General features: G+C 43.0%; 1 protein-coding gene across 14 annotated transcripts in view; it reads left to right on the plus strand.

The window, feature by feature from the left end:
- The window catches only part of TRIM9 (tripartite motif containing 9), a 113,376-nt gene extending 96,864 nt beyond the window's left edge, over window positions 1-16,512 (plus strand). For 4 of the 14 annotated variants that reach the window (XM_066342197.1, XM_066342199.1, XM_066342200.1 and 1 more), the window contains 6 exons: window positions 7,241-7,429; window positions 9,898-9,939; window positions 10,358-10,381; window positions 11,225-11,528; window positions 13,895-14,057; window positions 16,007-16,512. In XM_066342197.1, the coding sequence (XP_066198294.1) occupies window positions 7,241-7,429; window positions 9,898-9,939; window positions 10,358-10,381; window positions 11,225-11,528; window positions 13,895-14,057; window positions 16,007-16,069 (785 nt within the window). In that variant the 3' untranslated portion in view covers window positions 16,070-16,512. The remainder of the gene's footprint in view (window positions 1-7,240; window positions 7,430-9,897; window positions 9,940-10,357; window positions 10,382-11,224; window positions 11,529-13,894; window positions 14,058-16,006) is intronic. The other 10 variants (XM_066342206.1, XM_066342210.1, XM_066342211.1 and 7 more) reach the window with 6 other exon arrangements.
- The last annotated feature ends 1,099 nt before the right edge of the window (window positions 16,513-17,611 follow it).

Consider the following 17,611-nt stretch of genomic DNA (forward strand, 5'->3'; position numbering starts at 1 on the left):
CATTAAAATATTCCACGAGACATGACAGCTATATAGACTTTAGACTACAGCTCTGTACCCATCGCTAATGTCTGAGCTCCACCTCCCACTCGTTCTGCTGCTGCAACATTCCAGATTGACCGTGTGTTGTTTTCCCATTGCTGCTTTAACAAATTACCACAAGCTTAGCAGCTTAAAACAGCACCAGTATAACTCCTTACAGTCCTAGAGGTCAGAATCCTGAATGGGTTTCACTGGGTTTACAGTGAGGTACCAGCAGGGCTGCGGTCCTTCAGACAGTTCTAGGGGAGAATCCAATCTCTCTTTTCCCAGCTTCTAGAAACCACCTGTTCCTTGGGTCATGGTTCCTGCCTCCATCTTCAAAGCCAGCAGCAAAATACCTCCCAATATCTGATTTTGACCATCTTGTTTTCCTTCTCTAAGAACCGTTGTGATAACCTTGGGCCCTGTGATTACCTGGATAGTTCAGGATAATCTCCCCATGTCAAGATCCTTAATCACATCTACAAAGTTCCTTTTGCCATGTGAGGTGACACAGTCACAGATTTCCAGGATTGTGATGTGGACATTTTGGAGTATGCCATGATTTTACCTACCACACAATCTAAGAGGGAAGTATTATTATTATTATTATTATTATTATTATTATTATTATATACCACTCTACACATGGGGAAATTGAGCCTCTGAAAAGTTATGTAACATGTCAGACCAGGCCTTTCAGCCTACAATGCCCAGCACCGTGTACTCTGGTGCTGACAACAGAACAGTGCTGTTCGCACTCAAAGGGAAGGGAAGTGGGAAAACAACCCTAAGTCTGCCTTTGGGTGTTTGAAACATCTTCTCAAAATGAAGCAGCTTTGTATTGCGCCTCATGCGTTCATCCAGAGACCCCAGCCAGAAATAAGACTTCGGTGCTTTCAAAGAGTTACGTGAGAGTTTTATCGAAAAGAGTAACATTCTTGCTTTTAAAAGGAGGTATGGAAGTAGCTGTCATTTCCAGCATAATATCCGAGCTCCTCCTCAAGTCCTGTCCTGTTTTCATGTCTCTGCACTTCCTCTAGTCCCCACCTCCACCCAGGTGAGCACTCCACCAGACAAGCCCTCCTCTAAGACAGGCTCTTCTGTTGCCTGGGAAGGAAAAGGAATGTTGGAACTCCACCTTTGAGGTCCTTGAAAGGCCACACCAAATGAGCTCTAGGACTAGGAGCCCTGCTGATGTTGAAACCACAGAGCTATTTATTCACAAAAGCTCTCAGGCCTCCAGATCTCAACTGGGAGGAAAAGTGGGGAGAAAGTAATCAGTGATAATTAGAGAATCAGGCAATCGATAAGGCTGTAAATTTCAGCATTTCAGCAAATAGCTGCTCAGACCACTGGAGGAAAAAAAAAAGTGTTCTTAGGTCTCTTAGTTAAATGTCCACAAGAGCCATCTCCCTAACACTTTCCAAGCCTGTTTTACCTAATGACAATAGAAGGGTTGGGATTCTTGAAATTACATATCAGAAATTGCCTTCTAAAAGAGGACATAGAAAGCATTATTCATACAGATTAAAATGCTTTTTTGCCCCATTAGATTTAGCATCACACCAACCCTTCTAATGTGATAGCTCCTTCTCCCACACATCAAAGGAAATCACCCAGAGAATATTCAGTGCAGACAGAATGTAGCTCCAGAATGGCCTCCAATGCATCTGCCCTAAATCTCTTTGAAGAAATTTCACAGTCATTTGGGGCCAGCGTAAGTATTGCACTCTTAAACCCTGGTGTCCTGACACCCCCCCACCAGCCCCAGAGAAGCAGTAACCTCATCTGATCTCAGAGACAACAGGGACTGAATGCCGCAGCCCACCCACCCCCTGTAGCCAAAGTCCCAAAGGGAAGTCCGATGTGTTTGCCTTTCAAACCCTAACCACCACAATCTATGGAATTACTTTATTTAGAAAAGGAAGATTCCTCCTTAGTATAGTGCAAAGTTTGGAGAATGTTAAGTCATTACACAAACCTTGGTCATCCCTGAGACAACTGGTATGTGTCCTATGGCCTATGGCATACATTTTACCTTTTATACATTTCCAAGGCACAAAAGAGCAACAACAGCATTGTCACCCTCAAAAGTTTATCCAACAGGATTCGATCCTGCCTGGGTCCCTCTCCTGTCCCACCACAGCTGGCCATGTGGCTCTGATTTGTCCCTTAAGCTCTCAGGATTTTATTTTGTTGTTATTGTGTCTTGTTGTTATTGATGTTTGTCTATAGACATAGAGCAGGTGACTTCTAAGTTCTTTATAATAATTAGTACCCTCTGGTTTTCTTCTTGGCTTCTCTCTTCAAATTTACTACTGAAAGCTGTTAACTAATTCAGAAATGCTATGAACAGGTGTAGACAGTTCCTTTCTCCTCTAAGGGTCTTGGTGGGTCTTAGAGGTCAGCCTGGAAATATCTGATAAGGGTCACATCAGGAAAGTATGGTTTTCCTATGCCTCTGCTTTGCTCTTCCTGACTTAGAGCCTAAAAGCCTCCCCCAGAATAATTCAGTTAGAAGAATATGCATTTTCAGGACAAATCTTCATGGGAGGTAAATCATACCTGAACAAATTCGAGTCAATTTTATAAAACCCAAGGCAAGAGGCATGCTGATAGGTCAGAGCCCAGAAAAGAGAGATACTTTGCTCCTTTTCATTTTGACCACATGCGTGATATCCCAGGGAAGTTCCTGAATTTTTACATAGGACTGAATTGGATCCAGACCCTATTTTTGGTTCTGGTTTGGTTTGCGGTTGATACTCTGGGGAGCAGTTTAGTCCTTTGAAATATTTTTTATCTATTTGAAATATAGGAATTTTTGGTTCTCCTGATGACAGTTCCTTATAAATAATGCCATGGTATTCTAAGTTGGAATGGAGGACTTGGTGACAAAGTATGCACCTGTCCCAGGGGTGTTAGCTGTTTCATTTCTTCTACTACAAGGTTTCAAAATGTATTTGTTCCTTACATCTCAGCTGCAATTAATGCCACACTTAAGAAAGCTTAGAATACTACCTTCCACTGTAAATTATGTACCAGTTGTACATAATTGTGACTTTGGATGCTTATTAGATCACTGAAGGATACTCAGCCTCCTTCATTCATTTATTTGTCTTTTTTTAAATCTTCCCAACAAAAGCAACTCCTTTTCCAGCTGATTTACAATTGAACTGAAACTCACCTTGAATGCTGTTCATGCAGCTAATGACATGTCTCGCTTTACTGTGCTCAGAAATGCAACCCTCTTGTTGGACCAGTGCCCGAGGGCTGCTTCAGTTAAGATGCTGCTCACTCACTACCAGACAGGAAGATAACCAAGAAGTCTACCAGGGGCACAGAGGAGCTGGGTTAGCATACGCTGTCATAAGGAAAACCCCTGTCAGTTTGCCTTTCCTCTTTGAATCCCAAAAATAACATCTCAAGTATTGTACTTTATGTTTCCAAAATAGTCTATAACATCCATGGAAGTCTTTAGTACTTGTATATGTTGGAATCAGTCAAGAATTTCTATTCCCAGAAGAGTAAAAATCTATCAGTAATATGACACAGATGTTCTCTGAATTGTTATTTTTCTGAGGGTCAGCTCTCCTAACAGTTCATGCTTCCCAGCTACTCAGTTCTAATGCACTGTCTGGCCCATGGTAGGTGTTCAATAAATGTTAGTTAATGGATAAAAGAATTATACAGTTAGCCACACAGAAGTACCGCCTAGATATTCTTTTTCACCTCAAAGACAAAAGTCAGTAAATAATAAGTGGGATCACCCAGCCGAACTCTGCTTTGCTAATCCGTGATGGCTTCTTTCAAGCAGAGCCCCCAAATCCAGAATCCAGCGATCCCAGGTGAGAAGGGAAAGCAATCCAGACAAGGGCAAGAAGACAGAGTTGATGGCAAGTGTGTGGCGACCCATTCGCATTATGAACACAGTCCCCATCCCAGAGTTTCAGATATGCCTAGAGAGGCCACACCAGTATTCAGCTGACATAAGTTTTCCATTGCTTTTTCCTGCTAACCTGTTTTTTACCAGCAAAGCTCTTCAGCAGATAGGATCACTGCACAGAATGAAATATGACAAGAACTTAAAAATCTTTTAAGGAGCTACTTGTCTTTCTCTAGTGGTCTACACATTAAAAACTAGTGATAATCATCCTGATTATTAGCTATGAACCGAAACATGGCTTTGTATCATGTATTCTGGAGAAGAAGAAAAAAATAGATAATCTCATTTCTCATTCCTATTTGTCTTGACTAATAGAATATCAATGGCTGAGAAGCCTTCTCCAGATCTCAATATTTGTGCTTTGAAGGGGAGGGGAGGACGTGGGATGTACATACTTCCTGCATTCCATGGTACAACACAAAACGTACACGTGCATAGCTGTGTGCATGCACGGTGTGAGGTATGTGACTTGGTGAAACCAAGAAGTTGTAATACTGTTCCCAGTAGTGTATTATTGCCTTAGGTTTATGTCTTTGAACATGTCCAGAGGGATGATGAGATTAAAGATTTGAAATCCTTACCACAGAAGGAAGATCAGAAATAGATTCTATTTACCCCAGAAAAGAGAAGATTTTAAGGGGATTGGTAACTGCTCTCAAATACTTGAAGACTTAGTGATCTGTTGTGTGTGGGCACAGGTAGTAATGCTTCAGTTAATGAATGGAGCTCCCAAAGAGACATATCCAGAGCAACATAAGCAATAACTACATACTGATGGGGCTGCCTTGGGGTGATGAGTTTCTCCACCCAGGCGAGTTCAAGGGGAAGTTTGATGATTGCTCCTCAGACATTACCAAGATGTGTCTTCCCTCTAAGATTTCTGCACTTTAAGATAATATCAAGGGGCAGAGATGGCCTGTATAGGCCACTGACCAAACATCTGCACTCTGTGCTCATGAGGATGGGCATCAGAAGCACTGCTTTTTTTTAGTCTGGCTGGGATCAGGTGGACCATGTTCCCTCTCTTGTAATTCAGTTGGGAAGTTTTCATGACAAGGTAGAAAAAAACAATCTTAAGAGCTGCTTAGAGAAAATGGGATAAGATCTCAGCTGGTAGGGTGCGGGAGCCCGTAAGTGGGAAAAACTCAAAGACAGAAATGGATGGTGGATAATGCGGCTATTCAATATTCTTGCCTGAATAGAGGGCATACCTCAAGAGTGAGAGGAGTCAAGGAAAGCTGGGTCATCAATAAACAGTGAGTCCACATAAAAGGATAGAAAAACAGTACTGTTTTAGTGTCAAGTTATTAATCCCATGAATAACCATAGCTACCATTGGCCCCCACCCCACAGAGTGGTGTCATCACCAACTCTAAGTGTTTCTTCCTGGTGCTGAGAATAGAAAAGGTAAGTACGGTCCCTGATGGGTTCTTATTATGCTCCCCAAGGTCTGGGTTCAGTGCATATCTCTTCACTGGTTTTCAAATGTTTACTTGGGGTTTCACTATACTCTGAAATTAATTTTACTATATAGGTCCTTTCTCTGAATTTTTAAAGAAACAAGTATTTTCAACATAATCAGTTGATTGTTACCACCTGGTGAAAAATACATTTGCAAGCAAATTTTTGTTAATAAAAAAAACCTTTTACTGACATATATCCCTAGAAATGCCTTCTCTCCCTAAAAGAAGCCCACAGCAGTTTGTGGTGCTATATTACTGGTTTTCAATTTTTTTCCATTAAACTAAAAAATCTAAGTTCTCCTTGAGACAATTGTAACAGGAATTATTTCTGATTCACTATTTCTGAAAAAAAGAAATTATCACATATGTCAAGTCATCCAAACCATATAAAGTTTAAGTAGAAAAAATGTTAAATATATTATTGTGGGGACCACAATGCTTTAACACCATAAATATGTAGTATTGCTTTTTTTCTGAGATCAAGTGTATATTAAAAAAAAAAATTCCCTTCAAGAATAAGGCTAAAACCTAAAAAGCTAACTTTAATATTCTAAGGTCAGAAATGAAAATGAGGCTGACTCTTGGCAATTCTAAAATTAAAACCCACCAATGCCCTTGTTCTGAGCCCTCAAGTAGAATCACGTTCCGCACACATGATTAAACATGTCACTTCTGTTTAAACATACCCATAGTAGCATTTTCACAGGGCAAAGGGTGTGTTCAACATGCAGAAGCATGCTAACAGGCTCAAACCAGAAAAATATTTTCAACAACACCCTCTGGCCACTGAAGTAAAATGATCTTTTCGATGAGAAGAAAGTTCCTTGTTGGTTTTGGATATTGACTGTTAACCATCATGTCACCAGTAGTTCCTAAATTATGACCATCAAACTAAGTTCTCAGAAGGCTCCAGTTAGGAAATCACCTACTTCTAACCAGACCATCCTACTGCAAAGAACCAGTTATTGACAAGAGAGAAAGGAGTGATTTTAGTAATTTAGAGAAAATACCTCACAAGCCCTCCTAAAACCAGATTGAGTAATTGATCCGTCCTTTCTCTGGTATAATGGTGATCTTCACACCAGACCTGACTATCTGAAAATAAAGACATTTTTTTGCCACCAAAGCACCTCACCACTGCCCACAATCTGTTTATTATTAGAGAACCAGAGATGTTCAAGTGCCATCCTAGGGTTTGATCAAAATACAGAAACAAAAGTAAGGCTCCTTCCCTGATTACCTGTTCAGGCCTGATTTTCTGAGCAAGTCTCAAGTGTGCTGATACAGAAAAATCATCTCATCCATGTCTAAATGAAAATATATTTGCAGAGAGAAAAGAGAAAACATGGAACAGAGAAGAGTTGGTAAAAATCATCACCTCCTAAGAGGACACTATTTTAAGAAGCTATTGTTGGACAGGTAGTAACTTCAAAAGTAGCTGAAGGGGGTGAAGTATGAAATCTCTTGGTGATCAGTGGGTAGAATTTACCTCTAACGTTTATAAACTCAACTCTAAAAATATTCAATTAAAAGGAAACTTTCTCTACCAGAATACTTTTTCTACCAAGAAAAATAGAGAGAAATGAAAACGACTGTCTGTGACATTTGTGGTGTCCTCTTATCTGGTCTTGGGTCCTGACCTGCCAAGAATTCCCTCCTAGCCCAAGCCACTGTGGTTTTAGTAAATGGCTGTGGCAACTGCGGGCTGGATGAGACTTTGTACAGATGCATTGCTAAGCAGGTCTTGGGGGACTGTGCACGGGCAAGTGGCAGATTTCTGATCTCTAGTTTGCATTGATCTTACATTTAGACACAGATTCAGAAGAACAGACACTCCCTTTTCCAGTGCCTTCGGAAAGATTGCCGCTCCGTAGAATGAGTCCTTTCTCCTCCACCCTTAATCTACAGCCCAGCTTCCCCGGGAGATCCTACCTTGATTTCCGATCCTCACCCCACCAGCTGAGTTTGCATTCCTCCTTACAGTCTCTCAATGCACCCGGTGAGCTGAGCTCCTCTGACCTTTCCCCTTGATCTCTGTGCCTTGAAGGCATCTCTGAAATACTTGTTTTGGTCTTGCCATTCATGTGCTTGGAGAAGGGGATGAGCTAGTCTCTGTGTTTGTGGCCTGCTTCGTTGTAAGGGGCATTTGGATGATGGCACTTTGTGGCGTTCTTGTTTGTGTGGTGTGAGGACCCACCATTGAGTTGTGGTCAGTGTACAATGGCATTGGAAAGCGATGAGTGAAGTTGTTCTTTTTGCACAAGCTGCTACCTCTGTGGATAGCCTGCTCTGTCATCACATGCAGTGGCCTAGCACGGCACAGGCGCTTGGCTGAGTGGAGGCCTTAGTTTGAAGGTTTGCAACCCTGCTGTATCCAGGAAACCAGCTGTGTCTGGGGGACTGGATCAGTGCATCCAGCCTGGAGTGGTCTGATTAAACATAGACTCAAGAGATCTTTATTGAAAAAATAAAAGTCAAAACATGCCAACAGCAGAACGCAGCATACAAAGCAGGCAAACCAGAGGGCAGAAAGTAAAAGTTTTCTCTGTAAAAGCGTGTGCTCACTGGTATGACAGTTGAGCTCAAGACTGGGTTGTTGTTGTTTTTTTCCAAGCAAAGGGGAGGGACCACCACTAGCTGAATCAGATACCCTGAACTAGCCTCAGGCCCAAGATCTGAGTTATTGAAAAGTCTGGCCTCCCCAGAGTTTCCCACAGCCAAGCAGGTTGTGACAGGGCTCCAGGCCAATTTCAGAGAAGCTAGACTTGTGTTACCATGCAGTGGACTGTCTAGCAAACAGAACCTTTAAATATCTAGAATGCAAACTTATTTGATCTCTTCAGGACTATATTGTAATCATGGATACATGTGACGCACATTTCACATTTCCAAAGGTTTCTTTTATTTTTTTAGTTCATTCTTTTTGCTCATCCCACATCCTGGAATGAAGAAGACCACAGCATGACAGTGCAAAAAGGATGCAGGGACTTCAAGCTCTCTTTAAAATGACATTTTCCTTTGTGTTTTTACGTTTCTTATTGTTTCTCTGTGCACTACTGGCTTTCGGACATGCTTTGTTATGGAATTCTTTTCCCTTGTGTCTGATGTACTGAACTATTGTAATGGTCTTTGTAATGTATATTGTCTCAAGAATAAAATGAAATGTGGGTTTGGGGATCTTTGATGGCTGTGTTTGACAGCCGTGTTCTAGTTGTACTGCTGAATCTTGAATGTATGAGGGTGTGTTTACAGTAGTGTAAAAAGATTTCAGAAAACTTGTTTTGAAAAGGACTTGCTCAAGGCATGATTCATTTAAACATTTTAAAAGCCCTACTGAGATTCTACAAATGTATTTCCAAAGCTGGATATGAGATTCGGTTTTTAAAACTCCATGTGTTAGCAGGAGAAATGATTCCTCTGTATGTGAATTCATCCCAGAATAAAATAAAGTAACTAAAAGTAAGGTCAAAACCTTTAAATTTTGCTTTAACTCAATTGTTAGTCCTTTCTGAGTTGCTTTCTTAATTCTTCTGGGATTATTTTAATTTAGTGTACTATCCTTGAACAGTTTTAGAAATTGACAAACAAGGGTCTTAACTGAGTTGAAAAAAAAATTAAATGATCCTTCCTGGGGATACCCTAAGTGCTCATTAAAAACACTCTTTCTAGAGCTTTCCCTGGCACCATTTGTAATCATAGTTCTCACATCTTTGAATATTTTAAGTAAGACAAGACTGCTTCCCCACCCCAATGCAACTTCACATGGGGCAGGGAGGGGTATCCACATCGTAAGGACAGGGGGTGGTTGGGAAAGTTCCACAGTGGGTTCTGTTACATCTCTGAGACCACTCTCACCCCCACCATCCACTGTTCCCCCTCCTCTCCCTTAGATGAGAAGGATTGATATATAAAGCAATCTAAGAAGGAGGTGAGGTCATTTTTATAACACTTAATTCATGTCATTATTAATAATTATCAGATGCATTCATTAGCATATAGATTACATTTCACGTTTAGTCATATATATATCATTTAACTTGGGCTCAAGTCACAACAAAGGCCTACCCCAGGTTAGAAGTGCATAGAATCAAGTGATGTCGAATGGAGTTTTATCAAGGTCCAGTGTTTTCTCCATTTCAATTGGATGAACTTTTCTAATTTTTAAACAATAAGCCTTCCTAACACGGAAAAAATTGAATTTGGGAGATGATGAAAACTTAAGCTGTACAGTATAGAATCTATTAGAGGAGGATTTATTACATGGAGAAAAAGAGGTACTTTTTTATTCCAGAAAAGCAGAGGAGCAATCTTTACTCAGCAAAGTAAACTGACATAAAAAGGGCTTTTGGTTTTCATGAATCAGGCCTCTGGTGACTCTGTCCCACTGGTGCTTTTTAAGTGTATACAAGTAATTTCTAACAACGTTGTTGTTATTTCATAGCTTTGATGTGTAGTATCTCTTTGTAGGATGCAATTTTGAGCCACAGTCTGCACCTTACTCTCAATTAGGCAAGTATATCTATTGTAATTGTTACCTTTTACTTATGTGATTGGTATGCTCAATTTCCTTCATGAAATAAATGGCAGTAGCTTATTTTATGTCAATAAAATTGTCTAATTGTCATTCAGATCCCATTATATCCACTTCCCAAATATTTAGAAAAATGGAAAACATACCTGTGTTTTAATTTTATAACTCAAAGAAGATTACTTTTTCTGACCAGTTTTCTTATGCATCAATGCAAAGCACTCTTTATGAGCGCTAAATGTGGGTAAAGGTGTAATCAGACCAACTGTTGTAGTGTTTGTAGTGTTTTAAGTTGAGCCCTTTTTTGTGGTAGCCTATTAGAAGAATCGTGGTTTCTTATCAATGTCAATTTTGCTTCCTATTTCTCTCTCCCATGCCTTTCACTTGGAATGACAACAGTTGACATTAAAAAGCTGTTGGCAGGTATGAAATATCCTTATTCTGTTACAAATAGCAAAGACCGAAGTGCATGTGAGGTGACTCACAGGTTCCATAAATCAGCAGTGACGTCTCTCCAGAGTGTTATTAGTAGGCAGCATTTAGAACTCGGAGCATAACAATGTGTACAAGCACATCATTCTTTCTGTACCTGATGTCCAAAATACCTACTGCTCCAGTAAAATATCTTACACGTTAGTGTTAGAAGTAACCTACAAACTGTATGTTCAAGTTCTGAAGGCAGCAAGCTGTCTTACGGCCAAGTCACAATCACTCATGCAAGCTCCTTTATGTTGCGGAGAGCTTCGCAGCTTTTTTGAGCTTTCACTGGCACTGAGGACATTTTCAAAACGGCCAGAATTTAGCAGTTCTGCCGAAGGAGTATTTCCTGATTTCACGGTGTGTTTCATCTCTCCTCTGTCTAGGACTCTAGATCCTAGCCTCCTTGCTCAGGGTTACACAGGCATCTTAGCACATCCCTCTCCCTTTATGTCTGTACTGTTCTGCCAGTCACTGGGTGAAGGGACTTGCACCTTCCAAAATCGATGCCACTTCACTCCAGGATCACCTGGTGGGGAGTGCAGTCTGAGCCAGGTAACCCCTGCTGAATCGCTCATGTGTTCCTCGTCTGCTCTGGGCGCAGAGAGTACCAACTCCCAGGATGTGGCCCCTGTCGGCTCACTCACAGCCTCTCTGGCTTTGGATGCCTCCCTCCTACATGGCAGCGTGAAAATGGGCCACCACACTCCTCAGCCGCCCAGGAGTCTGTTATGGTGTTGGGTTCATTGGGTCCATCTTAGTAACCCCGTTCCCTTCTGTTGTTCCCAGTGGCCTGGTTTGCTTTTGACCCTGGCTCGGCGCACTCGGACATCATCTTCTCCAATGACAACCTGACTGTGACCTGCAGTAGCTACGATGACCGGGTGGTGCTGGGCAAGACCGGCTTCTCCAAGGGTGTCCACTACTGGGAGCTGACTGTGGATCGCTACGATAACCACCCCGACCCTGCCTTTGGCGTGGCTCGCATGGACGTGATGAAGGATGTGATGTTAGGAAAGGACGACAAAGCTTGGGCAATGTATGTGGACAATAACCGGAGCTGGTTCATGCACAACAACTCGCACACCAACAGGTACCCTGCAGCCCCCAGACCAGGCCTTCTTCACGTTGGCTTCTGGTTAAGAACGAGAGCCTAAGTTCAAAGACCTATTCAATAGGCATTGCTAAGGAAGTCGGGCAAGCGGTCTTCACTTGGTAGCACAGGAGATCTACTAGTCTTTAACTGATCCCATCCTGGTGGGTCTTTTATTTATTTTGTTTGTTTGTTTGTTTGTTTGTTTTTGCATAATGGCAGAGATGTGAGCTCTTTCCTAGGCCCTTCATTGTAATATTCCACCCATGGCTGGAAATGAAAAATCCCAATGCATAGATAGCCATTATAGGAAACCTTTACAGAAAAGCAGTTTTGGACAAGGTCCTTAGTTTTTCTAAACCTCAATTTTTAAATCCACCAAATTAGGATAATAATATTTTTCCATGCAAGAGTGTACCCAAGATTAAACAGAATATGCAAAAATGTTTCACATCAGAGGTGCCTGAAAACAGAAGCCACTGTTCTTCTTATTATGATCATTATCAATGCCGCTGCTCTGAATAGAAGCCATTTAATAAATTAAGTCTTACAGATGCCAGTTTGGATAGCTTTGTACTTGGAGAACTCTTTCATAATTGTACGAACTCAGACTACCCAGTTTGCTGAGAGGAAAAAACATGGTGATCTCCTTAGCTTTTCCTCTACCACCAAATCACTGCATTGCAGAGAAAGTTACCTCCTTAAAGCTGAACGCACCAAAATGTAAGCAATTATAATTTAGCCCACACTGCAATTAGTTTCCCTAAACTTCCTTTTTCCTTTGGTTTGTATTTTCTTCCTCAAATGTGTAGTTTACAAATTTTCTAGATAGGTAAGTGTCTTTTGTGGACCCTGGTCCAACTTATTCTCAATGAGTTCTCCACGATACATTCTCCCTGGTGTCTCTGAGGGGAAAAAGTCAATCAAATCAAAAGGAAAGTGAGTCGGGCTATGGTAGGATAGTGGGCCGCACTGTTCCAGCCTTTTCTTACTGCTCATCACTGCCCCTCCTCTAGCTAGTAGGTCTCCTAGAGCCTTTACTTCCTGTTCCCTTGCATATTTTCTATACACCTCCATGCTGGTGTGCATTATTCACTATCACTTAAGTGAACGCACATGCCATTTCAGCCTGATATCAAATCCTACTGCATGCAGATAAGCAGTTATTTTCAGTGATCTACATACATTTAGGGGGAAAGCTCTGGAATGGGATGTCGGAATCCATCCCCCACATACCAGGCTCACTTTTTCCCTTTTAGCCTCTTTATTGCGGAGCGAAGGAGTGAATAATGATATTGTCACACTATGCAAAGAAACTTACACCCTTAGAGCCGAACACGCCTGTTTGCATGCGAACTACATGTCACTGTGCTGTCATGGAAGGTGTGAATTAACAAGACACAATTTATAAGCTTGTCTTTTAACAACTTTGTGTAGTGTGTATTCTGCATGCCAGAGGAAAAGAGCGACACTCTGACATTTCTGAGCTCTGCTGGATGAGGATGGAATTTAGTATGGCTACGTCTCAAAGAGGGGGAAATGACAAATCTGATCATCCATGCTTACTGGCCTTTGTGAAATCATCAATTGAAGTATAAAACACAGTTCATTGTAAAATACCATTTGAATGCAGATTCTTTAAAACCTATCTCCGACCATATAATTACTTTACAGGTAAATGACAACATCTTCAATGTTGTCATTTCATAGAGAGCCTCCAACTTCTCAATTCAAACTCAACACGTCCAAAATTACCATCTTTCTGGAATGAGTTTTCCTATGTAATGGGTAGCATCATGCCACAAATCCAATTTCTCAGGCACAAAGTTTGGCTTAAGTTCTTTAACTTGGTTTTTAAATTAAATCTCTTTCGATTAAATGCTCTTTAATTCACACCCTCCGTGCAAAGTGCATGACATAGCTTTTGGGCAGAACTTTCTTGGTCTTTAGTGCTTTGTTTTCTGAGCTGTGTCACAGGGGTAGTGACCCTACATGAATGAGTTCACTCTCAGCAACAGCAGAGCAGCGTGGTTGACCTATACCTTCTCAACACAGGGGGGTACCCCCCCAAGGGAGTGGAAGTTGGTTTGAGGGTGGGGGGAGTAAGCAAAAATATATTACCTTTTTTATCTATAAAGCACAGGTATGCATCTAGCACATAAGCAGACACACAGTATATCTGTGGTATTTAAAATTTCACGTAAGGAGGAGTAATGAGGGAGGAGTGATCTATTTTAAAAGGCTCCTGGGGTTGAGGAGATGCTACTTTAAACAAGCTGAGAAACACTGGCTGAACCATACAAATGGGAAGCTTCTAGAATGACCGGCAAGTGACATCCAATTGTTGTTGCTTTTTTTCCCCACAGAACTGAGGGAGGGATCACAAAAGGGGCCACAATCGGAGTCCTCCTCGACTTAAATAGAAAAACCTTGACATTTTTTATCAACGATGAACAGCAAGGGCCCATCGCCTTCGAGAACGTGGAGGGCCTGTTCTTCCCGGCAGTCAGCCTGAACAGGAACGTGCAGGTAAGCGCCGCGCCCCTGAGCGTGGAAGGCTGCTGCGGGCCCCGCTTCACCGGCCGCCCAGGGCGAGTCACTCCACTGCTGAGACAGGGAAGCTGGCGGTGGGAGGGCCAGGCCAAGACAGGAAGGAAAGGGATCGCACTGACAACTGACCTGTTTCCAAACCAGCCTAACCCCCTGCGTTATTTTGGACACAGTCTAATTAACAGCAAGTGGGAAACTGGGATTCTAATCATGATCTGCTAATGATTGCTCCCAGCCCTGGTTTCATCTCTAGTAGAAATGAAACTCTTGACCCAGCTGGTGTGAAAACAAGTGATTCACACAGTTCTGTGAGCATCGGGGAAGGGAAGGTGTAAGACTGAAGTATTTGCACTATTTTCAGAAAGGTTAAGCATCTTCTATGTGTTCTTATTAGAGTCTAGGGGGGGGGGGTGGAAAACAGTCCCAGCCCAAAAGTTAATTGCTTCTGATTTATTGTATATAGAAACAATAGGTTCTTCTCATTTGTTCATTCAACAAATATCTGTGGAGTGCCTTTACAATGTGAAGCACTATTATAAGTATTGTTTATAGCGAAAACAAAACAATCTTGCCCTCATAGACTTCACAGTCTAATTGTAGGAGACAGACAAGTCATTAGAAGGCCATACGTGAAAGGGAGGAAAGACCCACAGTAAGAGAAGGGGATCAGAAGTGCTGGGGCCGGGAGGATGTTGCCGTCCTAAACAGGGTGGTCAGCGCAGGTAGGCCTTCTTGCAGTCACAGGTGAGCTGAGCCTTGAAGTGGGTGAGGGAGTGAGCTGCGTGGAGCTTTCCAAGCAGAGGAAACAGCCAGAGCAAAGCTTCAGAGGCGTGAGAGGCTTCACACAGTCAAGGAAGGGCCAAGGGGCCCTGTGCAGGAGCAGCTAAGGGTGGGGTGGTGGGAGAGACAGTCAGAGCTGTACAGGGAGGGGGTGCCCAGCCAGCCACTGCCGTGTGCACCCAGCCGTTTGCCTCCTGAGCTGGAACTCTCCTTGTCAGCCGTGAATCTCATTCAGCAAACGGTTCCCTTAAGATCGTTAGGGCTTGAGGCTCAGGACACTGCAGGTGATTTTTTCCTGTATTCAGAACCACAGTCTTGGGTGCTATTAAAAAAAAAAATCCATGGTTGATTATCAGGCTGTACAGTAAAAGTGATGGCAATGCAGGGACCTCGGCCCTCCTCTCTTCATGCAGCTACTTGGGGTTTTCTGGGAGGCTGACATCTAATCAGTCAAGTTCAGCCTCTACATTTGGAAGAAAGAAAACCATAAAATACCCTAGAAGTGAGCCTTAGAAAAACCTCACTCAAAGTCTTCCACATTTTTAGCTCTAAGTATCTATAGTTAAAGACTCTTGGGCTAGTGAAGATGGGAACAAGAATGGGAGAGGTGACAGGCCTCTGTGAACTGGTCCTAGCTTGTCCACTGAGGTATGAGGTTGGGCAGAAACCAGTGAAATTGCATAAGTGCTCAGGTTTCCTCACACCTGGCAATCATCTATGCAATCCCAAAAGGGAAGGTTTATCCTATTGGAATAACTAGTGGACAACTAAAAATGGAAGGGTTGACTGCTCGTCTGTTCTCTGACTGTGGGTTTAGCAGTAATCACTAGAATGTGGCCAGCAGGCTTTGCTTACCTGCTGATCAATGGTGGGTCTTCAGTCATAAGGAACACAATATCCTCAGAATCTTAAAATGAGAACCAATTTGTCCAGTGTCTTCAGGATTTGGGAGCCCACCATGATGTCCAGGTGCTTAGTACAGACAGAGTTCTACTAGAATTCTCATTAATGTGTTCTACAATAGATGATAAAGTGGACAGATCCCCTTTTGAATTAGGAACACACCCACCGTGTCCTGGGGAGGAGGATGGGGGAAAGGGGTGAGGGTCTTCCGCAGAGCCTCCAGGACTCACAGTCTCTTCCCCCAGGTCACACTGCACACGGGGCTCCCAGTCCCTGACTTCTACTCCAGCAGAGCATCAATCGCCTAAGGATGGGCTGTGGAGGCGCCAGCTGCCTGTTCTTCTTACCTCCGCCTGAGAAGCAACAGCAAGAAGCTCAGCCAGAGCGCGGTGGGATGCCAGAGAGCTAGAAGGAGAGGGACGAGGAGGAGAGGAAAGCTGGTCCTCTATGGTCTCCACCCCACAGCTCCACCCCTGTCCCTGCCGACCTCTCTCCTGCCCTAACGCTTGCATTCGCTTCCATGTTCAGCAATTCCAACCAACAAAGGACCTAGACAGCCCACCAGGTCACTTCATTTCCACTCTCCGATTTTGCTTTTATTGAACTTAATTTTTACATAGGTGAGTTCTATTTTGATTCCTTTCTGATCATGCTGTTGATGACATATGGAACGGGCACCGCCCAGAGGGAAGTCTCCTGATGACGTTCTCCTTCAGCTTTGTATCAGAGGTGGCGGGGAAGACTGAGGGGAATGAGCTGACTGGGGAAGGCTGAGGGGAAGGAGCGGACTGGGGAAGGCTGAGGGGAAGGAGCGGACTGGGGAAGGCTGAGGGGAAGGAGCGGACTGGGGAGCCTGCAGTTACCTCCTGCAATGTCCTTGCCCTGTTACCTTCATGCAGCGGTAGCTCTGCACAGCTGACCTTTGGGGGGTGGACAGAGTGAACGTAGCCTTGAAAAGTTTTACCATCCATGGAAGCACAACAATAGCAGCTACACTGCTACCCGAAGGTTCACGGTGGGTAGGAGCATCAGGACAGCTGGGTCATTAGGACAGGCCAGAAGCCAGTTACTGAATTGGAAAGTTTCTAGACATAAGCAGACCAGGGGACTTAATAATTTGGTTTGTTTATTGAATTCAAGCTTTTAATTGAGAGCCTGCTATGGACCAGGCATTACTGTAGGCAATGGTGAATACACAGGTGTGGTCTCTGCCCTCTGGAGCTTATAGTCTCCTAGGAGAACAAACAAAAATAAAATAACAAAAAATTGTTATTAAGTAGAAAGGAAATACATGACGGAGGGAACAGCTCATTGGCAAGATCTTTTAAATCCCCTGGAATGATGTTAAAAATCCACATATTCTGGCCGCAGCACCAGAAGCATACCAGCTCAATGCCTTTTCAACCGTGCTATTTCAATTATGGTACCTGCTGCCATTCATCACAGAGCCCTTCTTTGATAGAAATGGTGTCAGCATTCTTATTTATTAATACTGCAGTAATACTAAGCCTTAAAAATGAATGTGAAAAAAAAATAGTGGCCAGAGGGAGGAGGACCCATCCTCAGTAATGGGACGTCGTAAGTTGCAGTCCACAGCATTCTCATTCTCAGGATAAACACACTCGTCTCCATGTACACTCTCTGTGCCTGCTACAAGTGAAGAATCCAGCCCTGACCAGTGGCTCAGTAAATAGAGCCTCGGTCTGGTACATGGACGTCCTGGGTTTGATTCCCAGTCAGGGCACACAAGAGAAGCGACCATCTGCTTCTCTCCCCCTTTCTCTCCCCCTTTCTCTCCCCCTTCTCTCCCTCTCCCCCAACCCCGCCACAGCCAGTGGCTCAATTGGTTC

The sequence above is a fragment of the Saccopteryx leptura genome, chromosome 6, assembly GCF_036850995.1.
Source record: "Saccopteryx leptura isolate mSacLep1 chromosome 6, mSacLep1_pri_phased_curated, whole genome shotgun sequence".
Lineage (NCBI taxonomy): Eukaryota > Metazoa > Chordata > Mammalia > Chiroptera > Emballonuridae > Saccopteryx > Saccopteryx leptura.